The sequence below is a fragment of the Amblyomma americanum genome, chromosome 3 (genome assembly GCF_052857255.1).
Source record: "Amblyomma americanum isolate KBUSLIRL-KWMA chromosome 3, ASM5285725v1, whole genome shotgun sequence".
Taxonomy (NCBI): domain Eukaryota; kingdom Metazoa; phylum Arthropoda; class Arachnida; order Ixodida; family Ixodidae; genus Amblyomma; species Amblyomma americanum.
The window spans coordinates 126,183,681-126,205,250 of NC_135499.1; the positions used below are offsets into that span (position 1 = coordinate 126,183,681).

General features: G+C 44.2%; 1 protein-coding gene across 1 annotated transcript; it reads right to left on the reverse strand.

The window, feature by feature from the left end:
- Positions 1 to 920: 920 nt before the first annotated feature.
- Positions 921 to 19,198, reverse strand: LOC144124105 (phospholipid-transporting ATPase ABCA3-like). Its single transcript, XM_077656767.1, has 8 exons — positions 19,085 to 19,198; positions 16,086 to 16,240; positions 14,027 to 14,182; positions 13,244 to 13,416; positions 9,014 to 9,224; positions 6,761 to 6,923; positions 5,199 to 5,458; positions 921 to 1,172 (listed from the first exon to the last, which is right to left on the reverse strand). Exons 1-8 carry the CDS (start codon positions 19,164 to 19,166, stop codon positions 921 to 923), a joined length of 1,452 nt encoding a protein of 483 aa, XP_077512893.1. The 5' UTR covers positions 19,167 to 19,198.
- Between the last annotated feature and the right edge of the window lie 2,372 nt (positions 19,199 to 21,570).

The window sequence follows — 21,570 nt, forward strand, 5'->3', positions numbered from 1 at the left end:
ATGGCATTAGGGAACGCGCGAATGGGAGAGCACCTCCGGTCGAAAGACCAGGGCGGGTTGTGTTGCCCTTTACAACTGGAATGAGGCATTCTCGTCCCTTTCCATATCGGTAACCAAGCGTATTGAAGCCCTTCATTGTCTTCACAACATCACTCAAAGTGTTTTCTGATCCTAAAAAAAAAACACCTACAAAGAGGAAAAGCTACCAGAATTCAATGATGCGATAACAAAAGCTGGATAAAATACCGAAGGACCAAACGCGAAGTCGTCATATTTTTCACGCTTTTCTCACGGCATTACATGGTTACACACTCGCCCAACCTGTATTACTTATACCGACATTTCGGCGACTGCTGTTACAATGAGACACTGACTAGTGCGTCATGGGGGGGGGGGGGGGGGGGGGGGGAATAAAATGAAAAAGTTTTAATGATCCAAGGCATCAAGATGGAGGGAATAAAAAGCCTAGACATTGAGCCCTTCGAACGGGTGATCTAAATGGTGCAATAGTGGCAGAAAACCGAACATATTTTCGGGATTACATGAAAAACAGGTGTACAGACAAAAAATAACACCCCCTTCAAGCACCAGAGGTAGCGAGCAATAGCCTTTCAAGAGCACCGCTTTTGTGACTCCTTCTCTTCACGCACCTATCCAAACCCTCTTTTCGGCGCGGTCGACTATTCCAAATGCAGCGTTTAAAGTAGACAAGTCATTGTTATCGACATCAGCGGTCGCTACATCAGCTCTTTGTGGCCGTTAATGGTATACTCTCGAGGCCAGCAGGTTAGCGTTTCTGGTTGCAAAAAAAAATAGAAAAACGGCTCACTAGTTGTAATGGTGATGCTGTTTATGCCAGGGATAACCTCTCGTTGAGTTATTGCAGTAGAACGAATTGCATGCCAAATTTGCCTTCGCTATTAAACAAATTTCGAAGCCCTCCCTGTATCCCACAGAATGAGAATGAGAGAGAACCTGTTTTCTTCGATGAGCTGCAGAACAAAGTGCGTGTTGAAGACGTAGTGCCTCAAGTCGCTCCTGGCTGCTTCCAACAGCACTGCGCCTATGTCTTGGCTAGGGGCAACAAGGACGACGTGGAAGCGCTCCGTGTCCAACATCGGTACGACGTAGTCGACGTAGAAGTCCGCGTCACCGCTCAGTTGCGCGAACCCCTGCACATAGTAGCCACGGAACGAATTACATTTATTGTTACATGGCGTACTGCTGAAAAAAGCGTACAATTTAGCGTCAGTAGCAAGGAACACCAATCCGAACCGACTCCACCGATTTTTCACTCACGCTTCGAAGTTATTGGGCTCTCTGCACGCGTCTGTGAAAGACATAACCGCCCGGATACTGTTTGTAATGACGCATCTAGTGGCATCGATCAATTTGGAATACCTGACTTCTATATATTCTCTACACGAATATATTCTCTACATATTCTATATATTATCTATATATTCTATATATTCTATATATTCTATATATTCTGCATATTCTATATATTCTCTACACAAAAACACATACATGGTGGGAGTACATAGACAAGATGAACGCTTTATGAGAAACCAAGATGACCAGAAGTTAGTTTGAAACAAGGAAGTCCTAGAAAATTTATGAATAATATCGAATACTGACCGCGTCTTACTAAATATGACAATGATGCACCTTAATTTTTTTTTCTTGATATTCATTCAGCACCCTGCGCTATAGCGTAAAACAGAGCCGAGACAGGAGTTACAAGCGACGGAGCAAGAAGACAGGACCGGCGTCGCGTCGTTTCCTGGCGGATATTCATGTAAAACAATCTCATTTATGTCCTAAAACTGTAATAGTTGTGGTTGTGGCCAACTGGACGAATGCCACCACCAGAGCTTTCAGAACTGTGTTCTTTTTGGTCGAAGACATCAACCAGTTTGTAGAACACATCCAGAGTTAGTTTATATACAAACAGTGGAGGGAATTTTTCTTTATCGACTCTTTCAGAACATATTCGTGTTATTTTCAGCTTCAGTATCGAGGCCACCTACCCCGAGGCGTTTTCACGATGCCGAACTTAGATCAGCAAGAATAGAAGTTTAAGGCTTTTTTCCCCTTTAACCTACGAGCTAATCAGAAAGCTGCGAGAAACTTACTGCATCAAAAAAAAAAAAACGTCATATGTAATCGACCCGTCTCTTACGCTTTCGAGACAAGAAAAGGAAAGTAAAAAGAAAGAAAATAGACAATTTAGGACAGTAATCGATGAAAAAGATTTGTCATGTCGATGTGATAATGGAGAGGATGCCTTAACTGTGTTCTGGAATTTTGTTTTCACTTGAAATGCTTATATTTTATGTACTCCGGAATCAAATTTCAGTTGACAGTTCGCGCATCTCTGTTGTGTGGTGTGTTTAAGTGCTCTGAAAAGAACAATAAGGAGAGACCATAAGAGCCCAATTCTGGGGCGGCATCCAACAAAGATCACGTTTGGCCAAAGCAAAGTTGCAGTTTCTGCGTTCTCTTTTATGCCCTTCGCCTGCTTGCACTTCCATGATTGTTCGAAATCTCTGGAGACCATTGCGTTGCGCTTGTCTCTCTCGTGAGTGGGGATGGACGAAAATTGCAAAGTTAACGTTGTTAGCAAGACATGCTATCGTTAACCCTGTAGCTTGGCCTCAAAAAGTGTATTATGTTTTTTTTCTTATTTTGGAGCTCTAAACCTATTCATCAGAATTTAAGAAAATATTTAGCTTGCTATCATTCAAAACAAAGGCTCCATTGATCTCCTTCTGTAAGAGTCCTCATGACACACGGATAGCAACATATTGGTACCAACGCTACAGTTATGCAAAGGCTGAGCAAATACTAACCGTGCAAGCAAGATCATGTCACGTCATCAACAAATTAACACAGGTATCATTCTTGTTATGAGATACATAACCTCTGCTGGCATATTAGCCGCAAGAAGTGACACCGGTCAAATCAGTTGAAGTGGATAGGTGCCATTAGGCTTCAAGTAGAAAATTTTATTTAGACATGTAGGTACCTGCTGGACCCATGTAATATAAACTATAAGAGTGGAAAGAGAAAACAAAATTTCGTGCTCCGCAATGTTTGTCGTCAGCGCAGCCACAAAAATCAGAGACAAAAGATAGGAATTCAGTATCCCAAAAGTGTTCGCTATTTATGAGTCGGAATGACCGAATTTGAGAACGCCCGATGATCCAAATTCCAGATTGTACACGAGGCATAGCTATTTCATTACCACAAAATCAAGCTGAAAGACGAAGACGAAAAATGACGATATTTATTGTTTACATATCCAAGGTGACAGAGATACGCTAGCTAAGTCTGTACCTCTGTCCGTGTCGTGTTCTTGCTCAAGAGATTAAACGCAATATTTTTCATGCAATTTTTCACTCTGATAAACAGGTGATCAAATTCTGTTTGATGTTCGCACTACGGCTCGCTTAGAATAGCGGTGATATTGTCAGGCACTGACTACTAAAAAGGCGCAAAAGTGCGGGCGTAAAGAAGTACTGGTTAACAAATCAGGGTTCCCTATATAAGTATAATCCCGTGGAGCTTCATTACTGACTTGAGATTTAACAAATATCTGAAAAAATCATAAGAGCCTTCAAGTGTACGGCAGAGAAAAGATCCTGGGAAAGCGTTTTACACAAAAAATTCGCGTTATTGTGCTTCCGTGTTGCAGTTGTCACTGATTAGTGGTATTATACTACTCGCAGAAGAACAAATGTTTTATTGAACGAGGAAATAAACTTTTTCTACGGACTAGAACAAGATTTGTGACCAAAATAATGATATGTTTGGATAGCTCCTCTAAACTTAGTTCACAGATAGAAAATCTCAATGCGGATCCCACAACTGCGTCATTTCAACAGTGAAAAAACACCGTTCATCCCTGCTCAACCAGGTAGGAAAGCTTTGTGAAAGTTTCGGACAACACGCGACAAGTACCAGTGACGAAATGCGTACTATTACTGTAACTCCTGGTAGAACTGGGGCCCTGCGTGGCCGCTGGTCCGATCCATAACAATGCAATTGGGACACGAAAATACGCAACCAGGAAACGTGGCGAACTGGAGGGATATATTCGACAAACTGGAGATAATTATTTGCCCGTTATTTATACAGCATGGGGAGTCCAACGCACTATTTACGCGAGTAACTTAGGGGCAGTTCTCCTACTGAATATCACACTACTATTAAACACAGCGAGAGAAAAAAAAGGCCGCCACAGTCTGGAAGATGTTGAAGTAACAAGTGTTAGCTTTATTGGCCATGAGTAAAACGAAAGTCGTTCCGCATCCAGCAATCCCAGTGAAGAAAACCCTGAGCGGTTCGGAAAAGCAACAAAACTTTTCCACCTAGCAGAGCGCTCGACGCCTAGCGCCATCTATCAGAGAAATTACGATGCACGTCTACCCGTTGTTAAGTTCCACCTCCTCAAAAAACATCCCAAACGGAATTTGCTTTCTTTAGGGGGGCTAGAATTCGGCTTGCGGTACGATACGGCAACGCTTCAATTAATAATTGCATGTATACAACGTTCACCTAATATTTAATTGTGGTTTTATTTCGATACCACTACCCATGGGGTTTTATATGCCTACCAAATTCGGTACACAACTGTCCCCGGATGGGTGCCTCTTGTTGTTGGAGTATAAATAACGGAACGAATGTGTACACTTACAGCGGTTCCGTGAAGGGACTGCTTTTTTACAGGTTTTAGGTCATTTTTGGGGGAGGGAGGGCACATCCATCGTAATCCACCACCTCAATCGTAATCCACCACCTCAGGTTCGAGAAACCGAAACTATGCCGCGATTTCGTCCCCCTTTGTCACACTTACATAGTTCCACCTCTATCCATCATATCAGACCGTGACATCATTGGCTTGCCTGGTGGTTGTTTCTACAATGGTATCGTAGATGGCGTTACAAGTCACGATGTTCGATGTGCTGTTTTCTAGTTCCTGCCACAGATCGCGCTCTGATCTCAGGGTGGTAGCAGACACCACGAAATCTCGAGACGTGATGTGTGGTTGCTGCCATAAATGGCGTTATGTTCTCAGGGTTGTAGCAGACCCCACAGAATCTCGAAACGTGACGAGCAAGAGCGAACGCTCTTGAAAGAAAACATACCCTTGTGTGGTGGCGCTTCAAGGAATCAAAATACTATCTTCTTACTTTCGTCGCCTGCATCACATCGATGAAGGTGTACGACAATGTGTCGCCGACGTGCTGCGCAACGTGCGTGGTGTGGTACAGCGCCACGTTTTCTAGCTGGAAGAGCAGGCTGAGCAGCAGCGGTGGCAGGAGCCAGCTGAACAGCGGCTGCTTCTTCTGGCGCCATATGCATGTGGCCTTTTTGGAAAGGAGGGTCCACATGCGACTAACGAAGCTGGGCTCCGTGGAGACCGTGGTTGCCATCAGGGCAATCAAGGGCTCTGCAAAGACATCACCAGGTCTCTGAAATTCCCGCAGAATGCCTAAATGCTTTTAGCTTTAAAATAAGTGTTCAAGGTTTTATTTCATAATTTACTGTAACTACTGACATCTTATGTGCAGTTACCATATTTATTATGCATAGTATAATTATATTTATATTTCTGATTGCGCGACCATGTAAAACTTCTAGAACCCGTAATATTTGTATCCGTTATGTTTCATGTTATCCTTTCACCTTTGCTTCGAATGTTTTTGTTATTTGCATTCTGTATTCTGTATTATTTGTCGTTTTATTTTGTATTCTTTTGTTTTTACCCCTCCCCTCTCTAATATATCACGTATCCTGATGGAAAAAAATAAAGAAATCAATAGAACGATCACACTCAAGATGAATGTTCTCTTGTCCCGAAGAAGATGGAAAAAATATCTTTAGTCTCGATCGGACCTTGCGCCCGCCGCATTAATCAGTGTATAACTAGCCACTAGCGTCGGCATTCCCACCACCTACAAATTCCCGGCAGTCTCTCTGTGATCATTTATCCGTGTGGCCGGCAGATGGCTCGCCATTAGGAATGGATTAATCTCTGAGGAGGCCCGTGCGCACATCCGTATTTAAATATAGCAGTTATGGCTGAGTCGCGAGAACGCAATAGACGTTTTACGTTTTCGTGATAAGCCTTTCCCGGTTGTTAGGTTTGGGTGAAAAGCTGAAATAAACAAAAATGCAGATGTAGCCCCAAGGCCAGCAATTCTTAACACTGCGTGTCGAATGAAGAGGAGGAAGGAGTTCGTCGCATCTGTACTTTAGCTAGATTCATTAACTTTCCACCTTCAGTTACTCTACACTTCATGTGCAAGAAATGCAATTAGTATAACCCTTACTTCCTACAGTAAAAGCCATAGTAGCATGGAGATGAAATGATACATTTGTTTACGTATTTTCTCGAACCTGTGTCTTTACTTTATCAAGCACATCAAAATGACGGTGCCAAAGTTCCTTCTGAAAGTTTTTAATGAGATGCGTTAAGTTAATTATGGTGCGTCCGCAGAGCAGTTGTCAGAAATACATTCAAGTGTTTGCAGAATTTCTTTAACTTTATTCAGAGAACTCTCCTCTCCAAAACGACCTCCGCCCCGAGACCTGAGAACAGATTTCAGAATGCTGGTTCGCTCTATCCGCTTAGCTATGCAGCTCCCCACCGTTATACATCAGTAGCGTCCCAACCGCTTGGTCCCGTAACCAATTTGGTTCTTCATCCGACTTAAGTCGCCAGAACACAAGGCCAGCGGAGAGTGCTCACCCTTCGCGTCGATTATAGTCGCCTCATCCATAGCGGCGTCAAAGGACTTCCGCTGCTGCTGTACCTGGTGTTCTTCGCCGACGCGGATAAGCACGTCTTCCAATGAGGTCACCGTCATCCCGAGACAGTCGATGCCCAAGTCCGCGCTGTTCTTTTCAATATCCTGAAATACACAAAGGTTATGCGCCGCACTAAGTCACTAAGTGCCCGATCGACTTATACGACCAACGCGAGCTGATCTTAAGCCGTTATATTGCTCGTCAGATATCTTTACATACAGCCCCCGTCAGCCCAAGGGGTTCGCTTCTAATCTGTTTAGCGGGGTTCCCTGGCACATCTAGCTGTCCATAGCATGGGACGATTGAGGACGCCAAGAATCTTGAGAACAGCTCCACTTTCGAGAGATTGCGGTCGCTGAGGATGCATAACGAAGCACACGAAAGGCCTCAAAAGCAAACCCCTGGGCTGTACACTTCTGACGGGGCGTGTACGTACGTATGTATGGTTCAGAAACACATGACCGCCCAGGTAGCCTTCTCAAAACACCTTTCCCACTCTCCCCACCCCGCCATTGATTGGGCGAATTGGCTAACTAGGTTGAAGCGGCTCCTCATAACTATTACCACGCCCGCAGGGCCGAAGAAGTTGCCCCCTCTGAACGCCTGTTACAGAGCTTCCCAGTATGGAAGTGTGGAGCTATCCAGCAGGACGGCCGCTCAAGAGGTTTCTAAAGAAGCCCGTGTTTTCTGAGCTTGCGGAAATAAATATTTACATCCTTATTATTCCCAAGAACTAAGGGTGGTCCTTACGACAGTTGTTATTCATGCCAAAGTAAATTGACATTTAAACTATTGGACCAAGTCTGAAAATTGTAGTTTGAATATTCACTCTTTCGAACAGCATATGCGTAGTGCGGCCATTTATGTAACAGTTAGAGGTCCCAGGTAGCCGGTAGAATTAACTATCACTGCTACCGGCGTGCTTCTAAGAATTCTCTCAAACGACGCCGGTTGCCATGAACGTGCAAGAAGAGATGTCTGGTCGGAAAGCCCCTAACGTGCTTTTGTTTCTCATTGCCACTTATTTTAATAAAATACTGAACGACCGCATCTGGTATTGCAAGTGACAGCTTTCTTTGCAGCCAGGACCGAATAATTTAAGGGATGGAAGATGCCAGATAATAGAAGAATAAGGCAGGGTTTTAAGGAATGCGAACAACATCCTTTGAAAAAGCTTGAGAAAAAGCGGCTCAACAAAGGTGATGTAAAGCTTTTATTTTTTTAGCATGAGCAGAATGTAATTAATGCTTCAGATATAATAATGACCCACTTGTGTTCTTTTTCCAAAATATTTCAAACAACAGCAACATGTCATCCAAGCACAGTCGCATTCGATGAGCGTCCATTATATTCCGACTTTCGCCAAGTGACAAAGCTTTGAAGCCTTGCTTCGAGATTCCATGCACTGTAGTCCTCTTCCAATGCTATGGCCAGTGTTTATTAGGTGGCAAGTTTGCTTTTCTAAGCTTTTTGAAAACATACCCTTCTCTGGAGTAATGCTTCTTAATGCTAAGTACTATCATAAAAAATTCGCCTGTGGTTCAACTCGGCTGAACCTGGTTAGTTGGAGCGAAAGGTCGGTCAAGCCATCTGCTGGACGATAACCGTAGATTTCGTGTTGGGGTTTCAGTGCGTGCCGTATGATGGCGCTACAACTGCACGCCATGCACGAAGGAAATTCACAGGAAACGTACTTCGCTACTCGTTTCATTGGCATATCTGCAATTTACATGCTCATAATTAAATTATATACTCACCTCAGTACGTATCTCGAAGATACGTTTCTTAGACGCCTGCGCATTCACTAGGTGCGCCTGCATTCCCTTCCGAGGTTCGAAAAGTCGTGACGGAGTGGAAGCGACCCCGTCTCCATTGCCGGAGGCCCGTGTTTGATTGCCAACTACAGCACAATTTTTTTTCTTTTTTTATTAATTGAAGCCGCTTCACGGTCATATCTGCGCCTTAACATGGCTTTCAAGGTTTGTACGTGAAGTGGACCTTTCGCTCCTAAAGTCATCTCATGCCACCCCTGCGATGCAGTCGCATATTATGGCATGCTATTCAGTTATGCATGCAGCGCTTCATATGTCATGTAAATATTGTGTGGAAACAAGTACTATAATAACGGGTGACCATTGGAGCAGTGCACTCGGGGCGCCCATTGAGTGCTGCCTACGGCGGGAAAGGATCTTGCCTTGAACATTGTGATGATAAGCTTCGTGGCGATGATCTGGCCAAGCATGAAGACGGCCTCGTTGCGGGAGTCGCTCTGCAGCCTCGCCTTGGGCGCGTGCTTGCGCAGCAGCTTCTCGATGCCCGTGACGTCACACTTAGGGCCCTTGTGGATGCGCATGCGGTAGCCTGTGCCGAAACGCTGCTTCAGGAATGCCGGGGAGCCGGTGCAGCTGCGATAAGAATTTCAAATTGGCCTTTCGCGCAGCTACGATTATCTTTATGTTTATGACCTGCCTACGAAGCAGATAAGAAAAGCGAGGGTCCTTTCTTGATTAAAATTCAGGAAGCATCCCTGAACCCTCGGCACTTGAGGAGACGATCAAGAGTGGAGACTTGAGCCGCACAAACGGCTTTTCCGTGACCACAACAAAAGGTGCAACAAATGGTCAGGAACAGCGAATTTACGCGAGCACAAGGTACACTTTCGGCAGCAGCCAGTTTTTGACCAACTGACAAAAGTGAGCCCGAGAGCGTTCGGTTAGAATGCGCTTCTGCATCCACGGCGATAGCAGCGCCAGACAGTTCGGTAGAAGTCTGCTGCGTATCTATTCCCGCGAAGCACAGTGCACGGATGTAAAAAATTCAAGCTGCTAGATGTGTGCGAAAAATGCGACTCAATCTGACTGAGCCCAACAGCTTTCATTCTGATAAAACGCAGTCATACGGTGTTTGGTCATAAGCGCATAAACTTTCATTCATTCTTGTTGACAGCGCGTTTAGAGCACAGGGACAGAAGAAACACAGAGGACGACGTCACAGGCGCTGAACTTCAACTTTATTCAAGAATCATCGAAACCCTGCATATATACCCATGAAAGAGACGCCACCAAGCGGCGAAAGCTTTATGCGCTCGTGGAAACAGAGATGATAAGGCAGGTGGGGCAAAATGACAAAGGCTAAAAAAACCGAAAAATTTTGAACAGAGCAGGAAAAGCTGACTCGCGGTTTTGTAGCTGGTGCTCTTTTAGAAATTTTTTTAGTTGTATGCCCCTCCTGCTTGGGCCAACTCTGGCTTGCAGTATACTGAAATAAAAATAAAAATAAATAAATAAAAAGAAGATGCAAAAAACTTTACCAAGTCATTTGAAAGAAACACTCCGACACGTGAAAAAATGGGGCAGATGACAGACAGAATTTTGAAGACGGTTCCCGAAAACACTGAACCAAAATATACGCGTATAACAAAAATCAAACATGGCGAAAAAAGAAAAGCATAGTGGCAAGCAAAAACCAACAATGAAAAAGCACAGTGGTGATTGGATAGGCAAATGAAAATTTAACGATACAGGTGAAGCCTACAATTAACGCGGCTAAACACAGAAGATAAAATGCACTGGATAGATAAAACGGTAAAAAACTGGGAGGAGCATGAAAGATGAAGCCAACAAAAAAAACGGCTAAGGCTAAAAGATGAGGTGCATAAAAACAATAAAAGCGAAAAGGAGAGAATAGTGGGAAAAAATTTTTTGTTTAACTCCTTTGTAAAACCATTACTACTTCAAACAGGCCCCGATAGAAAGATTAACTCTTTTTTCGACAATGAAACCGAGGGTGCACTTACACATTCACCCTCGTGCCTAGCAATCTCGGTTGCTTCCACTATTTCACGTGTCAACTTGTTCCTGTGCTTTTTTATCACAGTGGCTTTTTCGAACAAAGGATGGCATGGATTTTGTGGGTCACAGTTTCGGCAGTGTACGGGCAGATTCCTGAGTGAAGTACCAGATAAATCGTTCTTGTGTTCCCTCAGCCTATCATTGATACATCGGCCTGTTTGGCCGATGTATACCTTCCTACAAGACAAAGGAATTGAGTAAACGACGCCTTCCGCGCATGCAGTAGATGGATCTCTGTGCCGAATGGTGCAGCCTCTTTTTCTTTTCTCTTTTTCATTTACAATCCTACAGAGCTGCGAAAGGCGCTGAGGGGCGGAAAAAACGACGTCCACTCCTGCTTTGCTTCCAATTTGCAGGAGTGGACGTCGTTTTTTCCGCCCCTCAGCGCCTTTCGCAGCTCTGTAGGATTGTAAATGAAAAAGAGAAAAGAAAAAGAGGCTGCACCATTCGGCACAGAGATCCATCTACTGCATGCGCGGAAGGCGTCGTTTACTCAATTCCTTTGTCTTGTAGGAAGGTATACATCGGCCAAACAGGCCGATGTATCAATGATAGGCTGAGGGAACACAAGAACGATTTATCTGGTACTTCACTCAGGAATCTGCCCGTACACTGCCGAAACTGTGACCCACAAAATCCATGCCATCCTTTGTTCGAAAAAGCCACTGTGATAAAAAAGCACAGGAACAAGTTGACACGTGAAATAGTGGAAGCAACCGAGATTGCTAGGCACGAGGGTGAATGTGTAAGTGCACCCTCGGTTTCATTGTCGAAAAAAGAGTTAATCTTTCTATCGGGGCCTGTTTGAAGTAGTAATGGTTTTACAAAGGAGTTAAACAAAAAATTTTTTCCCACTATTCTCTCCTTTTCGCTTTTATTGTTTTTATGCACCTCATCTTTTAGCCTTAGCCGTTTTTTTTTGTTGGCTTCATCTTTCATGCTCCTCCCAGTTTTTTACCGTTTTATCTATTCAGTGCATTTTATCTTCTGTGTTTAGCCACGTTAATTGTAGGCTTCACCTGTATCGTTAAATTTTCATTTGCCTATCCAATCACCACTGTGCTTTTTCATTGTTGGTTTTTGCTTGCCACTATGCTTTTCTTTTTTCGCCATGTTTGATTTTTGTTATACGCGTATATTTTGGTTCAGTGTTTTCGGGAACCGTCTTCAAAATTCTGTCTGTCATCTGCCCCATTTTTTCACGTGTCGGAGTGTTTCTTTCAAATGACTTGGTAAAGTTTTTTTCATCTTCTTGCTCTGCTTTTTCCTGCTCTGTTCAAAATTTTTCGGTTTTTTTAGCCTTTGTCATTTTGCCCCACCTGCCTTATCATCTCTGTTTCCACGAGCGCATAAAGCTTTCGCCGCTTGGTGGCGTCTCTTTCATGGGTATATATGCAGGGTTTCGATGATTCTTGAATAAAGTTGAAGTTCAGCGCCTGTGACGTCGTCCTCTGTGTTTCTTCTGTCCCTGTGCTCTAAACGCGCTGTCAACAAGAATGGATCATTACCAACTAGCCCGACAATTTGTCCTAAACTTTCATTGCCTGCTGTTATTTTCCCACCGCCAGTAGATCTATCGAACTTAACTTCATTTCTGGGGCACTGGCAAAGAAATGGTACAAACTCTGAAAATCTGGGACGCCAAACCCCTTCTGGTATAGCAAGACAGTGTGGAAGAAATTTTCGAAAAAATTTTAAAAAAAGGCTGCAAGAAAAGAGGAAAACCCACGCTCACTATTAGCACATTAATAGTCGTCTGGTGGCTGTGTAAGCCAATTTCAGCGCACTGCTCGTCGATATGGATCACTGCCAACAACCCCACCAAAAAACGTTTCCTACCACCGAGACCACGACTACTCAAGCCCGTCGCACACGTCGCTAATTTTTTTTATTTTGCTGAATACTTCTCCGGCTCGGCGCTCTTTTCAGGAAAAACGTTGCAAAGAGGTGCTTCCCCGATGTTACCACCGTCTAAAAATGCAAGCGTCGGTACAATGACAAATTTGTCTGGTTGGCGGTGCATTAATAGAGAAAGAAAGTAGGAAGAAATGAAAGAAGCGTAAGAAAGAAACAAAATTAGATTCTTGTTAAATATTTCTCTCACAAGAATCTCAACTAATTTGCTCCATTATTTCACAATGTGTTCCTATCGATTCGCCCAACCATTTCTTTCTTATCTATATGCCATATTGAAGCGCATATGACCTCCGCCTGGCTCAATACATAATATCTGTCAATTATAACTGCCTGGTATCTGTATATCTGTACCACCCAGCCATATGGCCTAAAGTGGTGAACGTCGGGCAAGGATGTGAGTGGCGACTGTTCAGAACTGCAAAGAGAGGTAGGCGAGGCTGTTGGCATTTATTACGCGCAACATTAAAAGACTGGTCTTTGGTGGTGTGTTGAGGCGAGGTGTACTAGTTCCGACCCAGAAAAGTCTACCTCTGACAAAGCTGCGGGTCCGGGGTTGCGCTTTCGCGGCTGCCAAGCTGTAAAAGATGCATTTCGACCGTATCCAAGAGGCTGGTTTAAAGAACAGATTACTGCGAGAATTGAATTCAAGCGCCCACCGGATGCGGCCATTGGACATGACGGCTATCCTGTCCCCCAGGACGTCTGCTTCGTCGAGATGCTGCGTCGTGAGAAAGACAGTGCAGCTCCGGCGGACTTTCAGAAGCAGCTCCCACATCTCCCTGCGGCTATCTGGATCCATGTTGGCCGTGGGCTCGTCCAATATGATCACCTGCACATCGAACGCGTCCGCACGATTACCCTGCTTTCTACACGAGCGATGTTGTATACTAAAGAAGTACTTTGGTTTGGGCTAGTTGGTACATAGCTTCTAGATGATGTCAGGGTGGCGCGAAAAGATCAAGGACAAAAGAGGAACAAGAACACAACAGGACAGGCGCCATATATTTGTATAGGACAGGCGTCATATGGTTTTATACTAACGATGCCGGATCGTTCTGTAAAGCATAAAACTGCGCTTGAACGAAGCTATATTCGAATGAACGGTACGTTAGTGAATAAAATATGTCTACTTGTCTTTTAAACCACTAGAAAATTATTTCATGTCTAACCATAATCTTCCTGTTAGAGGGCACTCGTGGATGAGCGCCAGGTGACGACTATGAGTGCCTTTATGAATGCTTCTTTGAAAATGTACCCGCTGGCGTTGAAAATCCTTCACAGGTGGAGTTCTGGCCGAGGCGTTGGCAGAAATGACGCGAATAGACACATTGTTATGTTGCTGGCCACAGTTATCGAGAGAAAACCCAAGCAGCAGTTTCATGCACTCTGAGGTGTCTACTGGTCTGATAGCGGTGTTTGCTGGCGCGCGGCTCTCTTACCCTGGGCTTAGACACAATGGCAAGAGCTGTGCAGAGCCGTCGTTGCTGTCCCAAGGAGAGGTCGACCGCCAGGTCTGAGCGGTACGGCATGAGGCCCACTTCGTGTAGCAAGGTGACGACTTCCAGCCGGACTGAGCAGTACGGTGTGCCCTTGACCTGGACAGAGCAGCGAATAGCGCAACAGTGGCCGAAGTATCTTGAGAAAGTGAGATGACCTAATGACCAAGACTAACCCTCGATACCGCTTCAATGATCAAGCAGAAAGACTGCGAAAATTAAACCTACACACTTATGCTGGCGGCCGCCTAAGGCAACAACGAATTTATCCGAATGAACACTTTTTGAAGTATTACTTATGGAACATTCAGAGCTTCAGAACCGCTCGAGTTACACAAACTGTTTTAGTTTGTAAAACTGTGGAGAGTGAAAAAGATCACTAATGCCATAATTATAACCGCGGTATCTGCATCTTGAAAGTTTTTTCATACTATCGAATATGCTCAAGAAGTACCGGTGCCTCTTTTACCCAGCAGGGCTCTCCCATCGGTCCTGTAATTCCGGGTCTATGTTAGCGCACCCACAGGAGGTATCAGAGTGCTCAAGAGGGCGAAATTTTCCCTGTTTTTTGGTTTCACGGAAAATAAAATTCAGTATGTAGTCGCCGAGGCATGTAGCAACTTCTCTTCAAATGACAATAGAGTAAAAGAGATTGCAAAAAGGAGTAAAGACGTGAAACATAGCAAAAGAGAGCATAGCAAAGAAGCATAAAGGCAAACTGGCAAGTAAAGGCCTGAAGATGTCAGCGCGTTGCAAAATTTGCGAACCAATTGCGGCATACAAGAGAGCGCCCGAGATGACACCGTTGCACATTGCAAAATACCGGCAGACAAAAAAAAACAATCTCGAGTCGTTCCTGAAAACAATTTTTAATAACGCTAGCCTTGCGAGGTATACATTTTATGGTGATAATAAAGTGTTGTGTGTGGATTGGCGCCTTCAATGTGGATATTTTATTAGCCCGTAAGAGTGATGACAAAACAAGCAACTAATTTTTCACTCTTATTTAGTAACGACTTGAGGCAAGGTTTTCAAAGTTTTCGTATAGTAATAGCCAGGTTGGAGACGTGCGTGAGGTATGCACGTTGCAACTTAACCTCACTGATTTACTCTATACGTTTTCGAGGTTACCGTCGTCGGTTAGCGTACAGGGGTCCCAAACAGTGGCAGCGTATTCCACTACCCGTTGGACTAAGGTTTCATAAACCCAAACTTTAGGTCGCGTGTTGATACTGTCATTATTTTTCTCGGGTAATCGATTTTTACGGTTGCTTCATTTCGACATACGCTATCTGCTCAGTCTGCCTCTGGTACCTCGTATTTAAAACTCGCAAAATATATACAGCCTAATACTGGAGGTGACACATGCTCATTAAACCAATATTAGAAGTAAATATTTGGCTGCAGGCGCAATCGACGCTGCAAGCGTTTTTTTTTTCTGGAGGGGGGTCGGGGATTGCTTTATAATCATTTTCCATTTGGTGCATAAGCAAAGAACTGCATAAAACTTTCTATCCTATCAGCGCGATACGACCAGGAATGGCAAGGCGCTTACAGGGGGCAAGAAACAAATATCATGAAGGCATAGCGCACATTCATAAGTTGCTGTGAGCCCGGCTCTATCTTCATGGTTTGCTGTCCCCGCGTTAGTGTCACTCACTGTCCACGACTGAGCTCGCTAATGGAGCAGAATAAAGGGCTTTCTGTAAAGCCGTGCTGACTGAAAAAGCGAATAGTCAGGCTGACAAGAGAGGAGTGATGCACCAGGCCGTGAACGGCTCTTATTTCTGAGTCAAATTGGTGTCTAAAATCGCTTAAATTACTCAAGAGATACAAAATGTCTTCCTTCCTATTCGCTCTGGTAGAGCACCCAAGGTAAACTTTCAGGAAAATATGTAGACCCCAAACGAATGTCATTATCATCGTGAGCCTTACCACACCCAAAGGCCTCCACGTATTTATCCAGTTAACCCGGTAACGAATATCGCAGGCCGCCACTCACGACGGCGAAAAAGATGAGGTGCTCTTCGACGGTGAGGTCGTCAAACAGGATGTTGTCCTGGGCGCAGTAACCGAAGCTTTCGCGAGCGTCCTTGGTGCAGGTCACGACGTCGTAGCCACCCACCAGCACATTACCTTCACTGCAGCTCGTGAATCCTGCGATACAGGTAGGATTTTGACGCATAGATGTCCGCCGGCCACCATGTCAATTTGAAGCTCTATGCGGGAGGTCATGTTTCCATCGACTGACAGCGGCGTGAAAATGCATTTCTTCGCGCACACTTACCTCCTCGGCCACCTGCATCATTCGAAACTAGTTATTAACCTTCTAAACGACGCGCCATGAAGCAATGTTTCAAAGAAGAAAATTCCTATTAAGGTTTGGTGTATGGGGGTTTAACGTCCCAAAGCGACTCAGGCTGTGAGAGACGCCGTAGTGAAGGGCTCCAGAAATTTCGACCACCTGGGGTTCTTTAACGTGCACTGACATCGCATAGTACACGGGCCTCTAGAATTTCGCCTCCATCGACATTCGACCGCCGCGAACGGGATCGAACCCGCGTCTTTCGGGCCGGCAGCCGAGCGCCGTAACCACTCAGCCACCGCGGCGGCAAAATTCCTATTAATAATTAGTAATTAGGTAATAATTCAGAGCCTATAAATAAAACCATATAAAATGTTATATTTACGACGTTTTCCACAATTATCACACTATGCGAAAACAAAAGTTTTCAACAAGGATGCATTTCGAAGGGAAATACAAACATGAGTTTCGCATGTTCCAATTTTGGAACATTGTCAAGTAAAATATCAAGCACTCCTTTCCTTACGTTTAACATTTTGCGTGAACGCTGGTTGTTTCTGAATTTTCATCGCTACTCTGACCTCCAAAATTCGTAGGTAAGTTTCGAGCTAGAAGGTTAAACAACTGATTTTAATATAAATTCTGTCTGCGGTGCCTAGTACGCCGCGGTGACAAAGCTTGTTGACGTCGTGTTTTGTAAGCAAGATGTCATGCTCAAACACCAACCCTAGCCGCAGAAAAGAAGCGCTTTTGTTCATATGAAAGCCCTACTCGACTTAGCGTGCTACTTAGAACTCTCTAGCCACTTTATATGACATGAATTATTCCTAAAAACTAAGAAATGAGAATTTCAGGAGAGGCTACCCAGAAACGTATATTTAGAGAAGTCTTCAAACCGTTGCCATGTCATAGATCCATTGCTGTTCTGTTCCCATGATATAAATAACCTAACAACGCTTATCTATCAAGCTAGCCCAAATTATGTGTTTACTGTCACCTTAGTGGTTAAAGAGAGGCTAAGAATAAACGACATGTATCGCTTGGTGACATTGTTGATTCACAGAGATGCTACACTAACAGAAAGAACTGTATAAAATGAAAAACAGGCATCTCTGACATCAAGACCATTGTTGTAAACGAACCTGTCAGTTTCAGCCGGCGATAACAGATTCCGGAATACATTCGACATCAACAACGTCATGGCTATCATAAGATGGTGGGGAAAAAAATTCTCCCTCAAATTCTGCTGCAACCAGTACATATTTTGCTGTCAGCCAAATGTGAACAAATTAACAAGAATTCATACTGTCGAGCTTTGCTTACAACAAAAATTCGAGTTAAATTATTCTTGCTGCCATCAAAGCTTCAGAAATTTAGCCTTCCATTTGTGGCTTCTGTGCTTTAGCTTTATCTTCCAGACTGCTTTCATTTGATTTATACAGCAGTGAGGGACTATTTTTTTTCCTTCTGTAGTCTGCGTGCAGAAAGCGCCATACTTTATGTACTTGCGTAGCCAGCTGGAGTAAGAGTGCTGCTTTGGTGGCTACTGACAGTAGTACGTTGTCAACACGCAGCTCACTAACACTAGCTTTACTAGATTTGGAACATGACACCAGCAAGCAGAGTTTCGTCTCCAGTTGCTTCAACCTTTTTTTTCTGTCATAAAACTACGCCTCTATTACGGTAGGCCCTTCTCCATGTATGTTTTTTGGACCCGCATACGATGAGAAAGCCTGCTAGCCTCATTTAACGATCAATTTCGAGGCTATGAATTGTCGAAACGACACTCAAGAACTGCTGTGAGATTTGAAAGTGTAGCGAGATTTCGGTAGCAATTTTCTGCGGTTGCGTTTTGTACTCCCTAAAATTAAAGCAGTCAATCCACGTGCTCGACCAAATTTCTCATCTCAGTTGAATTTTCAAAAATAAAATCAATCAAAGTGTTAAAACCAACGTTTAAATGTCGAGCTATTGTTTTGCAACTTTCCGCCTTTATGGCGACCTCTCGCAAGAGTGGTTAAAAAGTCTACTTCTCTCAGAATACTTTTTGTGCAGCCCCGTTCATCCTTGTTTAAAGCGACTAAGCTGTGCAGTGGGGGACATTTTTGGTTAAATTTTAAGGCAAGTACTGACTTTCACTGATATCGCGCTCTAGCGTGGCCCAATAGACATGCGAACCGCAGAGTCATGAGCTCCTTGCACCTAGCAGAGCGGCCGCGAAAACATTTCACTTCATTTGCTTATCGGCCCACAATGTGTGATCATGTATATTCTTGTATACGTATGTATATTTTTGTATTTCACGTCTCTACCTTTATCACAGGATTTTTCATTGCTCACGCCATGGCAAGAAGCTCATTCTACCAGTACGTCGAACACCCCGCACAGGCCATCCAAACAGCGTCATCCCGAATCGTGCCCGCACTACTACATTTCAGAAATAATTTTTTGTCCACACAGCTCGCGACTGGAAGGACCTTCCCTGCGACTTAGCACTAATCCCTGATCCAGCCCATTTTAAGACTGCCATCGAGGAAGCCATGTCGTCGTCCTGATTCCCATGTAACATTTATTGTTCACCGCTGTTATCGGGCCCACCCCTCATGTAATGTCCCGCCAGGGACTCTTGAGGTTCAAATAAATAAATATAGGTACTAGTGAGGCTAAAGAAACTCTTTCGGGAGCCGCGATCTCACCGGTGATCATGTTGAGCAGCGTAGTTTTTCCGGCTCCGTTGTGGCCGAGAAGCACGGTGATCTGGTTCTCGAAGATCCGCATGCTGACGTCTTGGACGGCAAGCACGCCATCGTAGTCCTGCGCGTCGGTCGCGCCGAGCTTAACTAGGCTTCTCTATTGATAACAAAACAAATTTCAGTTCGAAATGTTTAATTTCAAATGCCCTTCCAATATATTGCATGTTTATAGACCTATGAGTTTCGTCGAGGTAGATGTAAGCAAACATTGGGCGTCATTCACAGGACAAGTTTTGTGTAAAAGGTGAAGGGAGACAAAACGAGGCCAACGACACCGGCAGATTAGTCTGAAAAGGTCTCTTATAAGGAAATGCTCCAGGCCTAGTGACACATTGGCCATTCCTCATTTTTCAAAAGGAAGAACAATTAGGCCCAAGGGGCCTAGCCAGAATACCAAGGCCACCCCACGGCTTCGATGTGCCGCAAGTTTAACGTGTCTCATACAAATTGTAGTACTCGTACTCGCATGTCTTCAGTGATGTAGAGGACTCGTAGGCTAATAAAGTGCACTCAAGAAGAATGCCCAAGAATAACAATATTAGCATTGCACTTACTGCTTGCGTAGTGGAAGATGTGTGCAGTTTTGTTGCACGCCCAAGTGTAATTCGGCTGTTTAGGAACTGCAACATAACGTCACGCACACGCGACTTTGCTAGCCATGTCCTGAACGGTCTGCCTATACTTAGCTTATAGTGAAATGCCATCAACAGCAACACTCTGACTATGAACACTGAAGGGCAAAGAAGCCTCCATACCCCTCTAATTAAGCATGTCTTGTGCTAGCTGCGGGCACCTTATTACCGCAAACCCACTTTCCTTCTGCTGACACCTGCTACCCTTGCCTTCTCTTGGAACCCACTTTGTTACCCTTAATGACCAACGGTTATCTTGCGTTTGCATTACATGCCCTGCCTAAGCCCATTTCTTCCTCTTCATTTTGACTAGGATTGCATTAACCCGCGTTTATTTCCTCAACAACTCCGCCCGCTTCCTCTTCCTTGACGTTACATCTAACATTTCCCCTTTCCATAGCTCGCTGAGTTGTCCTGAACTTGAGCTGAACTCTATTCATTAGCATCCACGTTTCTACCCGTAAGTGAGTACCGGCATAAGCTTTGTATACTTTATCCTGAGGGATACTAGGTAAACAGCCATTCATAATCTGAAAGAACCTGCCAAATGTCATCCAAAACGTCGCACACTCCCGACTCTGCTAGCCACGTTCTGCACCGGCCTTGCTTATACTGAAGTATCTTCGTCATCAGCCTGACTACGTCCCCTTCAGGACAAAGGTCTCTCCCATATCCCTCCAATTAACCTTTCTCATTGTTTTGATAGTTATTTCACTGTCGTCATCCAGATCTGCGGTCACTACCTGCCCTGAGTAGACGTATTCTCTTACCGCTTCCAGTGCCTCGCTACCAATCGTAAACTGCTGTTCACTTCCGACACTGTCAAACATTACTTTGGGTTTCGGCATGTTAATTTTTAGGCACACCGTTCCGCTCACGAGTTTATGGCTGCTGTTCAGAAGGCCTTCGGTAGAAGCAAAAAATATAGTTGCGAAGGAAGCTGAGCAGGAGTAGTGACAATGTCGTCATGATGGCTAACCGCTTCAAAGTCTTACAGAGAAGAACGCCCGGTGCAAACTAGTAAAAATGTGGCAGACTACAGTTTGCATGAAAAAAAAACGTTTTCCATTATCCGGTGTCCGTAAAAAGCAGGAATGTAAAAGCCTCACTAAACGAAAATAGCAGCGTGCAAGGCGATGATCAACTTTACCAACACGAGAGCCATATATGATACCTTTATAGCGGTAATTGGCGTCCGAGTAGCACGTCCCAATCGCAGAGCGATACGATAGTAGACAAAAGAGCTACTACTGGGGCTAGTTGAAACTGCATCCATCAAGGTATTGGTGAGCGCTATCAAAATACGGAAAGGGACGAAGCGCTTCGTCCTGTGTGTTCGTCCCTTTCCGTATTTTGATAGCGCTCAGCAATATCTACAAGGACGAGAGTAGAGCTGACGCTGATAAGAGAACACAACTAGTGCATCATCAAGGTGAAGCTTCGTGGCGAATCCTACAGATGGCGTCGCGAAGGAAAACTACACAACGAGATTTCGGAGAGTACATGGTCAGCCTTCCAGTACCTTTGGATTTTAGGGATATAGAAAGCAAAAATAACAATAACACTGCAGCTGAAGAGATGAAAATAGAATACTGGAATATTGGCTGCGTAAAAGCACAATGAATAAATGGCACGAAAGGTCTCAGAAACCGTAGTAATGTAGATTAGAACATGAAAAATAGCCTTGAATGGGGAAAAAGTGATGATAAAAGAATTATAAATTAAAAACTAGAGGACAGACAAGTACAAAAAAAATAAAACTATTACCACTTCAGTTAGGATGCAGGCTGGCACTCG

What these genes read in the sequence shown, in the direction of transcription:
- LOC144124105 (XM_077656767.1), bottom strand. Translation starts at nt 19,166, where the DNA reads ATGCGGATCTTCGAGAACCAGATCACCGTGCTTCTCGGCCACAACGGA. An exon ending in GCTGCTCAACATGATCACCG is followed by an intron (nt 16,241 to 19,084) that starts GTGAGATCGCGG and finishes CCTGTATCGCAG; the next exon opens with GATTCACGAGCTGCAGTGAA. An exon ending in CCATTGTGTCTAAGCCCAGG is followed by an intron (nt 13,417 to 14,026) that starts GTAAGAGAGCCG and finishes TTCGATGTGCAG; the next exon opens with GTGATCATATTGGACGAGCC.